The 13,750-nt window shown below is 42.5% G+C and overlaps 1 protein-coding gene across 1 annotated transcript in view; it reads right to left on the bottom strand.

Annotated features, from left to right (window-relative positions):
* Nucleotides 1-9,016: 9,016 nt before the first annotated feature.
* LOC137883695 (protein sel-1 homolog 3) overlaps nt 9,017-13,750 on the bottom strand; it is a 16,407-nt gene continuing 11,673 nt past the window's right edge. Inside the window, 9 exon segments of the mRNA XM_068725271.1 lie at nt 9,017-9,243; nt 9,392-9,455; nt 9,672-9,786; nt 10,723-10,841; nt 11,019-11,158; nt 11,235-11,310; nt 12,933-13,014; nt 13,129-13,212; nt 13,605-13,732. Coding sequence (XP_068581372.1) covers nt 9,017-9,243; nt 9,392-9,455; nt 9,672-9,786; nt 10,723-10,841; nt 11,019-11,158; nt 11,235-11,310; nt 12,933-13,014; nt 13,129-13,212; nt 13,605-13,732 — 1,035 coding nt within the window.

Raw genomic sequence — 13,750 nt, 5'->3', positions numbered from 1 at the left:
GTATTGTGCAGTACTTTTTTTTAATCATTTTTATATAGATAACACAAAGTCAAAAGTTATTTATCGTTACTAATATGTCATTTTAATAATTTAATTTGCTATTCAGCTCAGATATTTCCAGTTATGTGCGTGTTTCACATGATACACCGCAAGATTCAAGTTGCCTGAAACTGTGTTGAGAGAAAATGACTTCCTGTAGCAAATAAGATTATTGCTTTCATATCTGATTTGCCTTTGAATGGTGAGTTTGTGACTTCAGACTGAAACATGAGGCAAAGTCTATCTACTGTGTAATTGGAGCAATATTTCCATTTGGTTAGGCAATTAAAAATGATATATATGTGTGTGTGTGTGTGTGTGTGTGTGTGTGTGTGTGTGTGTGTGTGTGTGTAAAAAATTCTGAATAAAAAGGGTATTCCAGAGTTCACTATAATACATTTCTGTAAAGATGCAGACATTTTCTAACAGTATTGAACTGTTTTTTTCAAAATACAGGAATATACCGTAAATGTGAAGAAACAAAAATTAAAAGTACTTTACGTAATTTTATTGAAAATGTGTCACAGTATTGTGGAACATACTGTGTGGAATTAGTAAGAGTTGCACCAGTTTACGACAGTAACCTTTTGTCATCTGACCTTGTGGGTCCAATTAAAATGTGTTCTCCTCCCACACTGCTGCACCTGGACGCTGTCCTTGCTGTCTTTATGAGGTCCAGGAGCTCCGGAGGACACTCAGATAAAAGGGAGACTTTAGCCACGTCGTTTATTGGTTTATTTATGACTCTATTGTCATTTATAAGGGCAGTGGACAATGCTGACACTAATATTTGAATTCAGGACAATGTTGAAACACTTTCCACTCTATGACATTTTATCAACAGGCTTACAGACTTATATTAACGTAGTCTTAGTTTGTTTGTTTATTCTACTGTGAATTTTCATATTCTTGTTTTTAAATTGGGTCTTATACTATTACACTGTGTTAATTGTTATGCACTAATCACCAAACTCCTTGAATGTGTTAACGTATTTGGCAATAAACCCGTTTTCTGTTTCTCTGATTCTGATTCTCTGAATGTTTTTTTTCTGAGCCAAATGAGCGATTTAGTAAATAATTCACAGTAATTACACGGAATTCAACACATTTTATCATCGCATATTCACCCATCTGTTGGATTGTGTTTTTTTGTTTTTTTTTGTCACTTTGTAATTAAACAGTGCGATAGTTTAGCGAGTGCATTGTGGTACCGCTGCTCTGTGAGACCCACTGACACAATTCTTCGCAAAGGTATGAGAAGTAGGTACAGCTGACTGGGCTTTGGAGGAATTGTTCTGGAGAAGGTGTTTTGTTTCCTGAAACACAATCTGAGTCTCACAAGTTTGGGAATGCAATGATAAGTGACACAGATACAAAGCGTCCGTGTGGACCTGTGAGATCACGTGACTTTAATATTTAATTCCAGCGTTACTGAACACAATGTGAAGATTACTGTGCAGAATTATCCGTCAGCCACATTGCATCCACTCTGTGTGACGTGTGTGCCAGAATGATTATGGATTTGGTTAAAGGTTCTCGGATTCATTCTGAATATTAATATAGCACCAAACTACTATTATCCATGTAGAGATAAATACGTTTTTTGCCCTTATTTTCCAAAATAGACTAGTGTTCCACTAATATTCTTATTCAGATGCATATTCAGATCAATGCAAAACAGCCCCATGTGTCATCCTCATCACCAGTGAAGCCCACGTTGACTCCGTTCTCTCTTTATCACGTCAGAACATAAAAAAGTGGAACAACAGGAGCAGCTTGTGTGTTTTCTCCAGAGGTGGAGGACTTGTTGTGAACTCAGCCTCCCTCTTTCATTCCCTCAAACACCTTCTCTAAAAGAACCCTTCGCTGTAAGAACTCATTCAATATCCAAATGGAATATGATGTTTATAGGAACCATATCAAATTCACAATATTATTATATTCTGAATTATCATGATAAGTGAGCATGTGAGCGTAGTCACTGTTAGCTCTTTCAGAACTGTTTGCGCCGTTAGTACCGTTAGCGCGTTAGTACCGTTAGCGCGTTAGCACCGTTAGCACGTTAGCTGCTTTGAGAGCCAGGTGGAGGCAATACAATTGCTCTGAATTTTGTGTGTGAATCCCAAAGAAAACTTCACTCAGAGTAAATAAAAAGATTTAAACCCATTCATGGTCCGGAGGAACAATTCTCTCTGGTTCCTACGAGCTATTTGTGCAATAAAGTGAATCCCCGACTCATTTAAATCTTCACATGGCAACTCAGGGGGCTGTTGATTTACTGTAAAAAAAGAAAAAGAAAAAGAAAGAAGGAGAGACCAGCAGGAAGAAGAAAAGATCATTGTTTATTATGAACAGATGATGTGTGACGATGAAGTCTTTATGGAGTCTTCAGGGAGATTTGTAATCGAGGGGCGTCCGCCCTGAGCAGCAGCAAGATAAATCCCCCCCCGGTCGAGTCCAGACACCGGTGATGGAGGCTAATGAGGCGGATGAAATGATGAAGCTGATGAAGATGATGAAGCTGGTGACTCTGGGGAGAACGGGCGGGGGTGATGGGGAGGCGGAGGAGCGCATCTAACGGCTAAATAAACGCACTAAAGGCAGACAGTCAATCATGTTTTAGAAGAGACAGCGGCAAGATTATATGCTAACGATGTAATTGAGTCAGTATTGGAGAGAAGAGAGATCAGCCGATCGGAACGGCGTGAGAGGAATGAATTACAGATGTTTGAAAAACGAACTACAGGCCGAAGCACGCAGACGTAAAGTCTCCCTGAATGTGTAAACACAACGGTGGCACCTCAGCAATTACGTGTTTTTAAAACTATGGCTTCACTTAACCGTGTTCATGAACAATTTAGCAGTACCCAATGACACTGACGGGCAATAAACCAGAAATATATGACCAGCTATTAAAGGGAAATTTCACCACCTTTTTATGTGGAGGTTCAATCAGTGTTTATGGTAAATGTAGTAAATTGAAGCAATAAATTCCTCAGTGCAGCTATATTGATCCTGAAAGCCGGAGCTGACGGCAGGTTTAGGAAGTTTCTGTTTTTGAGCGGCATCTAGAGCACCTTGTGGACACGATATACACGTCTCTGGTAGAGGACCTGTCAATCACCGTGTAGCCCCGCCCCTAAAGCATCCCCTGCTTTATGGTGTGTTTGACTCTAAATGGAGCACAATGTACTAAATGAACATCATGCTGTATTGAAGAAGACTGTAAACTAGAGATTGAGACCATAAACTCATGTTTACAATGTTTACTGAGGGAATAAATCAAGAGAGAAGTAGAGTCATTTTAGACTAGACTTCTATACAACCAGAGGAGTTGCCCCCTGGTGGACACTAGAGAGAATGCAGGTTTTAAGACATGGTATGATTTGGACACAAGTTGGGTGGAGCTCTGCTGGAATTCAAAAGGTCACCAAACCTCATGAACCAATAAGAATGATTATTCTCATTAAAAACAGATCAGAGATATCAATCAACAAGTCAAACAAAGTCCAATACATCACTCGGATTTGTTACATTTACATTCATCTGCGAGGCTGTTTGAGTGCAGAGTAAAACCAGCAGGCTTTATTTGCAGCATTTTCCACGGCAGATGTTTTGACACGTCGTAGCTGGCCGGAGCGACGGTTTTAATTAAACACGTCTTCATTTCATTTAGTCCCGCCGTCTCCACCGCGCCGAGTTATGAATCCCACTGCTCTTGTCGGCGAGGCCGGGCAACTGCGTAAGCCGGTCGAGGCAGAGACACGACCGGCCGAGGCGAGTGCTTGACCTCGAGCGGTTCGGGCGGCTCTCGTCCAGCGTTCGTAGCGACAATCGGCGTCACGACAACGTGTGAAACGAAGGCGGAGCTTTGAAGAGAACGGAGGCTGGTGCAGCGCCGTCACGACACAAAACACACTGAAAACAACAGCTGCACATGTACCAGCCGGGCAGCAGAGAACGTACCGGGTCCAGTAAATAACAACCTCCCACTGCGTCCCAGAACAAACTCCCCCCCCCCCCCTCCTCCCACACACTGACGCACGCACACACACTGACGGTAACTCTTATTTTTATTCAGAGTGGACAAATTGGCTCTTCAGTGTGTGAGTTCCTGTGACGGAGTGCAGCTCACTTTTGGCAGTGTGACGGGTGGTGACACATGCCCCCCCCCCCCACCCCACCCACCCACACCCACACACACACACACACACACACACACACACACACTCACTCAGCACTCGTGTTAGCTGGTGACATTTTTAGGCTTCACTTGTGTTCCGACCTTGAGTCCGTTGGGGTGTGGATCACTTTTAAAATGTTCATACTGTGCAGTGAAAAAAAAAACCCTGATAACATTCCTGACTTATTTCACATTGTTCAGATGCAACATCGACACATATTTGAGATTCATGAAAGGACCTGTTGGCGTGTGTGTGTGTGTGTGTGTGTGTGTGTGTGTTCTGTAATCCCATAATCACAGGTATTAGTATCTTTTGCAGCATACTGATGCATTACTGCAGACTGCATGTTTCATGTTGTTGATTTATTGTTTTATTATATTTGGTTTGGCTGTAGTTTCTTTGCTTTTCTTAATTTGTTTTTTACCTTTTTTGACTTGTCATTTATTTGTATTAATGTATTTTTATTTTTGTTGATTTATTGTTTCTTGAAGTTTGCTTTTGTTCCTGTAACAATGTCTTGCTACCAGAGTCGGAAAGGCATTCTCAAACGTTCTTTATTGTTATATATATATATATGTATATATATATATATATATATATATATATATATATATATATATATATATATATATATATATAGAAACAGACTGGACCTGGCCGTGTGCTCCACCGTCCTGCTCGTGCCTCAACCAGTCAGTGTCTCTCTCTGAGCCTCTCGCGCCTCCGTCACTAGCAGGGTTTAAATACAACACAGTGAGGCCAAACTCAGGATGCGTTTCAGCTGGGCCTAATTAAGTCTCTTCCCGGCCCCGTTCCCTGAACCACTCCCCCACTCTGTCCCCTCTGCAGCTGAGCCCACATACCACCACAGCTCCCTTCATTTATTGTCATTTGTTGTTTTTATTGTCATTACTCGTTAGATTTTTGTTGATTTTTCTTGTTTTTCTTTCGTTTTTTTGGCCTCTTTTCTACTTTGACTTTGAATTAAATATGTTCTTCTACTTTGTGATGTAGTGTTTCTGTACGGACCCCAGGAGAAGTAGCTTCTGCGTTGTTAGTAACTAACGGAGACTCTGTTAAATAAATAATAAATAAACAATACAAAATAAAAAAAAAATAAAAATGACCAAACTTAAGGTACATTTCATCACATTCCTGTTTTGTGTGGGATAAAGCTGAGAGTGATGTAGAGCGTAGCATCAGCAGCTGATTGTTGTTTACGTTTCCATCTATCACCTCAGCCGGCGGTTCACCGGGTCACTAGATACAGATGTTGCCAAAGTCCAGCTGAGGTCGAATGGAAATACACGCCGTGTTTTAGCCGTGTTGCTGCAGAGGAATACAATGGAGGGAACCAGTGATGCTAACTTCCTGCTTGACTACAAAAATGCGTCGTCCCTGCAGCTCTTAAGCCTTATAGAGTGAGAGTGTGTGTGTGTGTGTGTGTGTGTGTGTGTGTGTGTGAATAGCTGAGGTATAACACCACACACAAAATCAAATATTGCAGGTTTTTTTTCTTTGGCTTCACCAGAATGTGTCCTGGTCAAAGTCTTTGTCCCTTCATGTTAATCGAATGCCCCTGAAAGGGTTCAGTGAGAGTTTAATTGAGCTGCAGAAGGATGAACGGTGTGAAAGCTGTAAATCAATGGAGAGGTTCGGTCAGCGTGTAATAGCGCCGGTCAGAGTGTCTGTTAACCATGAACTGAAGCAGAGGACTGAACTGCTCGAGGTCGCTTTATTCGACGTGTTATCAACTCATTAAACCATCAAATGGAAATATGGACTCTCCACACCGCACCATTTAAATCCACTTAATTTCTGGCAATAGCTTCATTGTTGTACGCAACTTCAAAATCAAGGGAAAGAATGTAGACTTTTTATTTTTAAGTTATGACACGGATATTTAGATTCTCCATGAAGAGCTTGGAGGTGATGCAGGTCTGAAATAAAGATCACCAGATTTTGATCCATAAACTGTGACTTGACCCCGAATGTTTTTTTTATGGTCAGTCAATTTACTTAATTTAGTAGAGAAATGATAAGAATGATGTCAATGAGTAACAGCAACAAGTGTGAGAGCAGATATCAGGTCACAGAATAGACGTATTCATCATGACCACGCCAAACTTTAAGACAGCTGACTTAACTCCAAAATTCCAAAGATGTGACGTTACTTGTTTTTCTAGAGCAGGAACCAAAGGTACCGACGCTAATGATGATGAAGTAAACTCACCGTCAGAGCGTCCGGGATGCTACATTGTGATCAACAAATCCATGTAGAGATCAGCGGGAAGAAAGCTAGTTAACGTTAGCCGTTAGCAGCCGGTGGGCGGTACAGTCCTGCTGAGCCAACACGTTGCGGAGGTTGCATTGAGTATCGTTGCGATACTCAAGAGATTTTGAAGGGCTCTTATTTTGAAATGCTACATCAGAATGTCCTGGTTCTCTCTGAGTGACACCTTGAGGTGGTCTGCTATTAACCTGAAGATCATCTGATTGAAGGATGATCCTGCTCTACCAATGAGCCACAGTTGCCCCTTTTTAATGGTTGCAAAAAGTCAAGATGGCGACAGCCAAGAAACCAAGATGGCGACGGCCAAAATGTCGAACTCGAGGCTTCAATCCGTCAGTCTTCAAGCCAATGGGTGACGTCTCTACGACTACGTCCACTTCTTATATTCAGTCTATGGTCCTAACACTAAGTCACACAAGTGTTTTTTTAAATCTTTTTTACTTGTATCAGATTGGCTATTGAGAATCTTGGAATTTCACTCGTATTGGTATCGACTACTAAATTTCTGGTGTTGTGACATCCCTAGTCGGTTTGGTAATTATGAAGCAACCGCTATCAGCCTGCTAGCTTAGCTTAGCTTAGCACAAAGACGGCAAGGTAACAAAAATCACATTATATCTTGTTTAATACAAAAACTACAGAAAAAGTGTAAAAACAACACTCATGCTAGGCTAGCTGTTTCTACTTCTGCAAGCTAACTGCAAGCTAACCAGCTGCTGGCTGTAGTTTTATATTTGGCATACAAACAAAAGAGACATGCCATCAATCTTCTCATCTCAAGCTGCATTCGTCCGGAAAATGTGTTCCATCCTTGGAAAATTCCCGTGAACCCGTTGCCCTCACTTTGGATCAACATCCTGTTGAAAAAGTTGAAAATCTTGGTACACGACTTGCCGAGTTGACGCCATATTATGCAGAAACACCACAGACGAAAGTAAATGTTTTTGTTGATGACTTTAATTCACATATTGCATGTTTTGCCCACATGTCACATGTATTATGGTATTAGATTGTAACCGTTGCTGTCCATGTAGAGTGATAGATTAGTTATTAAAGTTATCTATTCGCATTAACCCTGATAACAAGTCAAGTGAAGCAACACTCTAGTCGTAATCATTATGAATAGTTCATTTTTGTTGTCCATGTTGTTTCCACATTAGCTCGACTAACTTTGTGAATTGTGATTGTCCGAGGAGCACCTGAATGCATCATAACTCTAGGCAAGAAAGAAAATAACTGTTTTCAAAATAACTAACTAACCATGTGTAACAAATCTTCCACGGTTTGATTTTACATTCCATAACAAATTTGACCTTTAGAGCGTGGATTAAAGAGGTGGGGCAGATCCTCATATCTAAAGTTTATCATTTAGGGAATGGCACACGAAACGATTACTGCAGCACACGAGTGTAGTCGTAATTGTTTCTGTTTTGGTGCCCTGTCCCTTTAAAGACAGAGACAGAAGGAGGAAGAGGGAGATCATTATTCCATCCCTCAATTACATCCAGACTTCACTCTGTTGACGCGGTGGAACTCCTTATTTAAACTAATGACCCGAGCGCCAGACCGAACATCATCCCAACGGGCCGTAAATACCCGTTAAGACGCGACCGACGCGGCCCGCTCCTCCTCTGTAAAGTTCAGCTGTATTTATCAGAAGCAGAGCAACAAACAAACAAAAAAAAAAAAAGGCCCGAGGGTGTCGGCCATTATCGCTAAAAACACAGCGACAACAGAGAAGCATTGCTTCTCACCGAGGCCCCTGAAGGTGTGTTTCATTGCCTTCCTTTCAGGTCAAACTTTTCTCGTCTCCCGTGTAGCGATGGCTCAAACTGATACCGTCTTATCTTTTGGATCGACCCGGAGCTCCTGAATCAATAGCGTCTCGGCTTCCTGCATGCTCCGGCCTTGGACAAAATGTTTTTAAGTGCATGTTGTTGCCGCATGTCCGGTCTCCTGAGAGAAACTTATCATCAAGATGGGGCTGATAGGGCTTAATGGCTGACCTATTAGAACACATCCATCCCCTGAGGTTGTGAAAGAAAAAGTTACCCAATTTTTAGAAAAAAAATAACTGGAAAGCAGAAGGAATAATAACACTAATATTAATAACAATTTAGCAAATAAAATGTATGTTTTGTGTTAGAATGTGTTTGACAAGGCCGCTTCCTCGGCGCCGCGTTCCGGAGACAACACAGACTTTCGGTCGGACGCAGCATTAATTAAATGAACTGCATGATAAGTACTTTATTTTCCACAAACAAAAAGAACGATGGAACACAACGGTTACCGAGGAAACGCTATCACCGCTATGATAAAGCAGCGCTTTACTGCTTCTCCCTGAAGACTCCCTTGCTTCTCATAACTTCCAATGAGTCACGTGTCTCAGAAAAAAAAAACACAGGATGTGTCAGAGCTGCTGCTGCTGCTGCTGCTGCTGCTGCTGCTCACCCCCCCCCCCCCGACGCGTCCGTCGGATCACTGCGCCGGCCGTCGTGTGTCACAAGAGATGAAAGAGGATGGCGGTGCAGAAGGAACACAGGCAGACGCCCGACAGGCTCACGGCCCAATCGCAGGCCTGCAGGAGCCGCCGCTCGCCGTTCGGATTCCCCGCCGCTCCGCTGGCTCCTCCCACGACGCCATCTTGCTCTCTCGCCGAGCCGACGTTACCGTGGCTGACGGACGAGGCCCTCGGTGCGAACGCTCGCCGACTGGCAACCCTTTGTTCTGCAGATTGAGTGCATGGAAAAACACAAAGATTATCTCAATGTGCAAGCGAGCGGTGGCAAAAAAAAAAAAAAAAAAAAACGATAGGTGGGGAAATGGCGCCATCCTGCGGCGAACAGGTGCAAGTGGGTGCAGCACAATTACCCACCGAGACAGCTCTGCAGCGGCACAATGACAACGGTGACAATGACAGAAAGAAGAGATGCATATGTCTGCAGAGAAATGAGAAGAACAAATTTAAATTAATCATCACCTTTTCTTTCTCAAAATAGCAGCCTTTAGTGTCTTTAATGTCTTATTCATGACCAACGTCCAATTAGCATTGAAACGTGTTTCAATAATTAAAGGTAGATCGAATTATCAAAGGAGGATAATAAAGTGCAAGAGGTTTTTCCCCTCACTACACGCAGTAGGAGTGAGCCGCCTACCAGGAGGAGCTGCGCTCCGTTCTGACTCATCCTCCTCAAGGCTTTCCCCATCTGGACTCGGAGCAGAGCTAAAGAACAGGGCATCACCTCCTCCTCTTCCTCCGCCTGCACACATCTGAGGGGAGGAATCAATGGAGACGGTGTCACACGCGACCACGGCAACACTCTTAACAAATATATATATATATATATATATATATATAAAACCTTTACACTACATGTCAACATTCACCCTCTCATTCACACACCGATGGCACAACCTGCGAGGGAAATTTGGGGTTCATTTGGGGTTCATTGCAGAGGGAAACATTCGACATGCGGACCGAAAGAGAATTTAAGAAAAATTTCAGAACAATTTAAGAAAAATTTAAGAAAAAAGAAAGAAAGATCGAACCGCCAATCTTCCGATTAGGGGACTGCCTAAATGACAGAATAATACTTGAACAAATATTTAAAAAAAATACTTCAGAATTATTAAATTCTGGACCAAGTGGGTCAAAAATATCGGACCCTTCCGGACTGATTTGTTTTGGAGGCGTCGAATAAATGACCCTGTTCTGTTGTTTTAGTTTCAAGTAAATGTAATATAATATAATAATAATAATAATTTGTTCAATAGAATGTATGTTTTGTAATTTGTACTTAAAAATAAAGAATAGATTTAAGGGACGTTCAGCACTAAAAGAAAACGGTGAAGTGAATGTTTCCGTTTGCAACACCTGAACATGAGTTAACGGCGCTGTGCCGTAATTTGTAGATATTCCACGAATTTGTATCGCATCGTATCCACGTAGTGGTGAATGAGGAAGAATAAAGACTGAAGCACAAACAGGGCAGACGGCGATCATCCGAACTGCAATATTTTCATAACCCTAACTAAGTATCCCTAAGTAGATATGAAGAACTCATTCTAACGATTCTCAGCTTCAGGTGATTAAACAATGCTAATAAAATCCCCTGTTTAAAGCAACAGAAGAAGAACATTATATATCACAGGTACTAACATTAATGATCATCAATCATTGTTGTGGCAGTTTAAAGTTAAAAGCACCTTTTTAAGATCTTCACCAGGACGTCCTGCTCGTCACGCTGCGACTCGTTAAATATGCCGTTGACGCTCGCTGGAAGAACGTGGCCTTGTTCTGCCAAAAGCGCCAAGTTGAACATTCCCTGCGAAAATAATAAAAAAAAAAACCAAAATAAAAAATCATAAGAGGAGCTGAGGGGTTATTCACAGAGCAGCGCCTCCAAACAATAACACTGTATAATGCTGTTTTTATTGCGGTGGGCCTGAGCCCGTGAACGCTTTAATGAAGTTTATCACAGCGGTGATGAGGTTACGGTCACCTGGGGGCTTCCCGCTGCAGCCGCTCGGACGTACATGGACACGGCCTCAGCCAGAGACCATAATGAGTCTCCTCTCCGGCTGGAGGAGGAGGAGGAGGAGGAGGAGGAGTAATGGTGGTGGTCTCCCATCTTCAGCAGAGCTGCAGAAAGAAGATAAGTACTCGGTGGTGTTCATTGACGGGGGAAAAAAAAAAAAGACAAATGAGAGGAACTCACCTGCCGGATGGGGATTGTAGTTTAAGACGGAGAAGTTGTGATACCTCCACTGACAGTCGTGACGGAGGTCCAGCTCCTGTGTGCAGGGGGAGGAAGAGAGATGATGACTCTTCATTAAGCGGATTTGTTCTTGTTTTCCTGTGATTCACCAGCGTGTTCTCATTTCTTGCTAAGAGAACGTTCTACGGAGTGTTTTCCAAAAACAAAATGACAGAAACCACCTCGACCCAGTTCACCACAGGCCTCATCTGTAAGTCCGGAGAAGAGAGTATTGTGCATAAAATAAACGCTCCGATTCTTGGAGGTGGTTTGCACACATCGCCTGTGAATCCCACTGCTCTTCTAGGCAACAACAACGCGATGTAGCTGCTACAACGTTAGCTTAGCATAGCGCCGATCAAACAGAACTCCATTGACAAAACAAGCATTTTAAAAGACGTTTGTTTGTCGTCTTGAGGAGAGAGCTAACAAATCATGAACTCACACTTCGGCATCATCGTGTAGTTATTTCAGCTTCATTTTTTACTTGTTTATTGCATTTAAATCACAGAAAAATCTGTTTATTTTGCGTTCATACAGCTGTGGTAAACAGCTGGCGTGTGGCTTGCTACAAAGCAGCCATATTGGTTATTTCTACTTGGAGGTAAACCCCTCCTCCTCTCCGACGCAAAAAAATGACGCAAAAAAATGACGCAAAAAAATGACGCAAAATAAATGACGCAAAATAAATGATGCAAAATAAACACGAATGATTTACGGCGCAAAAATTCGCTTCACTTTTGGCGTGGACAGCGTTCGCCGTTGAACCCTCGAGTAAGTCGGTTTCAGGATGGCTCGTCGGTCGGTAGACCAGGACCTGAACAAATCAGGTTACCGGGAAACCACGACAAGCATTGGACACCGGGGCCAATCCTAGAGCTCAAAATGCTGCAGAAGGCGGGATTTATAACAACGTGTTTAGAGGGCGTTAGCTATAGTACGCTAATAACTACGGCTGCCTTTTGGTCATAGTCTACGAAGATTTCTTGAGTGGATTTGTCATTTCGTTATGCTGAGAAACTTCTCTGGTAAATATCTAAGATATAAAGTGACGCTTCTATGGGAAAATTTACGGATCTGTCAATTAAATCAACTAATCGATTGGTCGACAAAATCGTAAAATGAGTTTTAGTCGACTACTAAAAATACACAATCAGCCACACTGATGTGTTTCATGTATTTGAAGGGCTATATAATAATCATTATTATTATTATTATTATAATCTAGTATGATTATTCTGTGAATCAATTGGGTGAGAAATACATTATTATTCTTTATTATTAAAGAGCAACAGGAAGAGAAGATATCTTAAAATGAACGATTTATTCTTGTTTCCTCAGAAAGATCAACATTATTATTGCTGACCCATTTTGATGAATTCTTCTTCTTCTTCTTTGAAAAACAAAGCCTCTCTGAAACAACTTTGCATTAATGACTTTTAGTAAAGGAGTTACTCGAGGAGTCGTTTCAGATCACCGGGGACGGTTAAGAATATTTAATGCATCTGGAGTCGACTTCTCTTATTTTTGTTCACTGACTTTAGAGAAAATATTAGAGGCTTTTAAGAGAATGTTGCCGCATGAGGGCCCTTTGATTTCAGAAGTGTGCTGAACGAGTCCTTGTGTTCGGCTGAGGACGTGAAGGGGTTAAACATTTACCTCACACAGGTGTGCAGCGTTGCTCTGAGCCAAAGCCAGACCGGCTTCAGCCGCCAACACGTACTTCACAAACGCTCCCTGCCTGTTTGCAAACACAAGGTACAACGAATGCAGAATAAACCGGGACAAATGAGCAAAGAGACGGAGACTAGACGGGGACAATTTAAGAGAATAATTGAAATGAATGTCCGCATACCGGGAGCCCCGGATGTAGCCCAGCAGAGCGTCTCTGATCACAAACCCAAGGTGTCCGTTCTCGTCGCAGACCTTCTTCAGCATTCTGCACAGAGAAGGGTACAGGATGGCTGCTGAATTATGGAATATCATTTCTCCACATGATATTGCAAAAACATCTAAAAATAGTTTCTGATTTGTTGAGGTAAAGACAACAAGAAGAAGAAGAAGCCTCCACAGCTGCAGCAGGAGCTTCTTTAAATTCATAAGACACCAGAGGAACAATGGTGAGCAGTGTCTCTCTGTGCCAGACAGCAATGCAGCGACTCGTATTTTTAGATATGCAAATAGAGGCTGACCTTGAATTAGCCGCTGCCATCGAAACTGGATGCCACTGAGCTGCAGGGCTACATTCTGCACAACAGCCCGTAAACAAAGCGTTCTTCACCGCTAATGGAAAAGAGGGAAAAAAAAGAAAAAGAAGAGAAGGCCTCTTACGTCACAGCCCTCTCCGCGTCCACAGACACGCCCTCCAGGACCCCCGTGGAGAGGTACCACGCCGCCTCCACCGACGCGGAGGCGTGACCGAGCCGGGACGCGTTCAGGAACTGCAGGACCGCCGCCGTCTGGGGGGGTCGGATAGT

This window comes from Cebidichthys violaceus, unplaced genomic scaffold, assembly GCF_023349555.1.
Source record: "Cebidichthys violaceus isolate CVI_PGR_0920_01 unplaced genomic scaffold, fCebVio1.0.p SCAF_35, whole genome shotgun sequence".
NCBI lineage: Eukaryota > Metazoa > Chordata > Actinopteri > Perciformes > Stichaeidae > Cebidichthys > Cebidichthys violaceus.
Note: the sequence above shows the minus strand (reverse complement) of the source record. Positions and strands in the feature narration are given on the sequence as shown.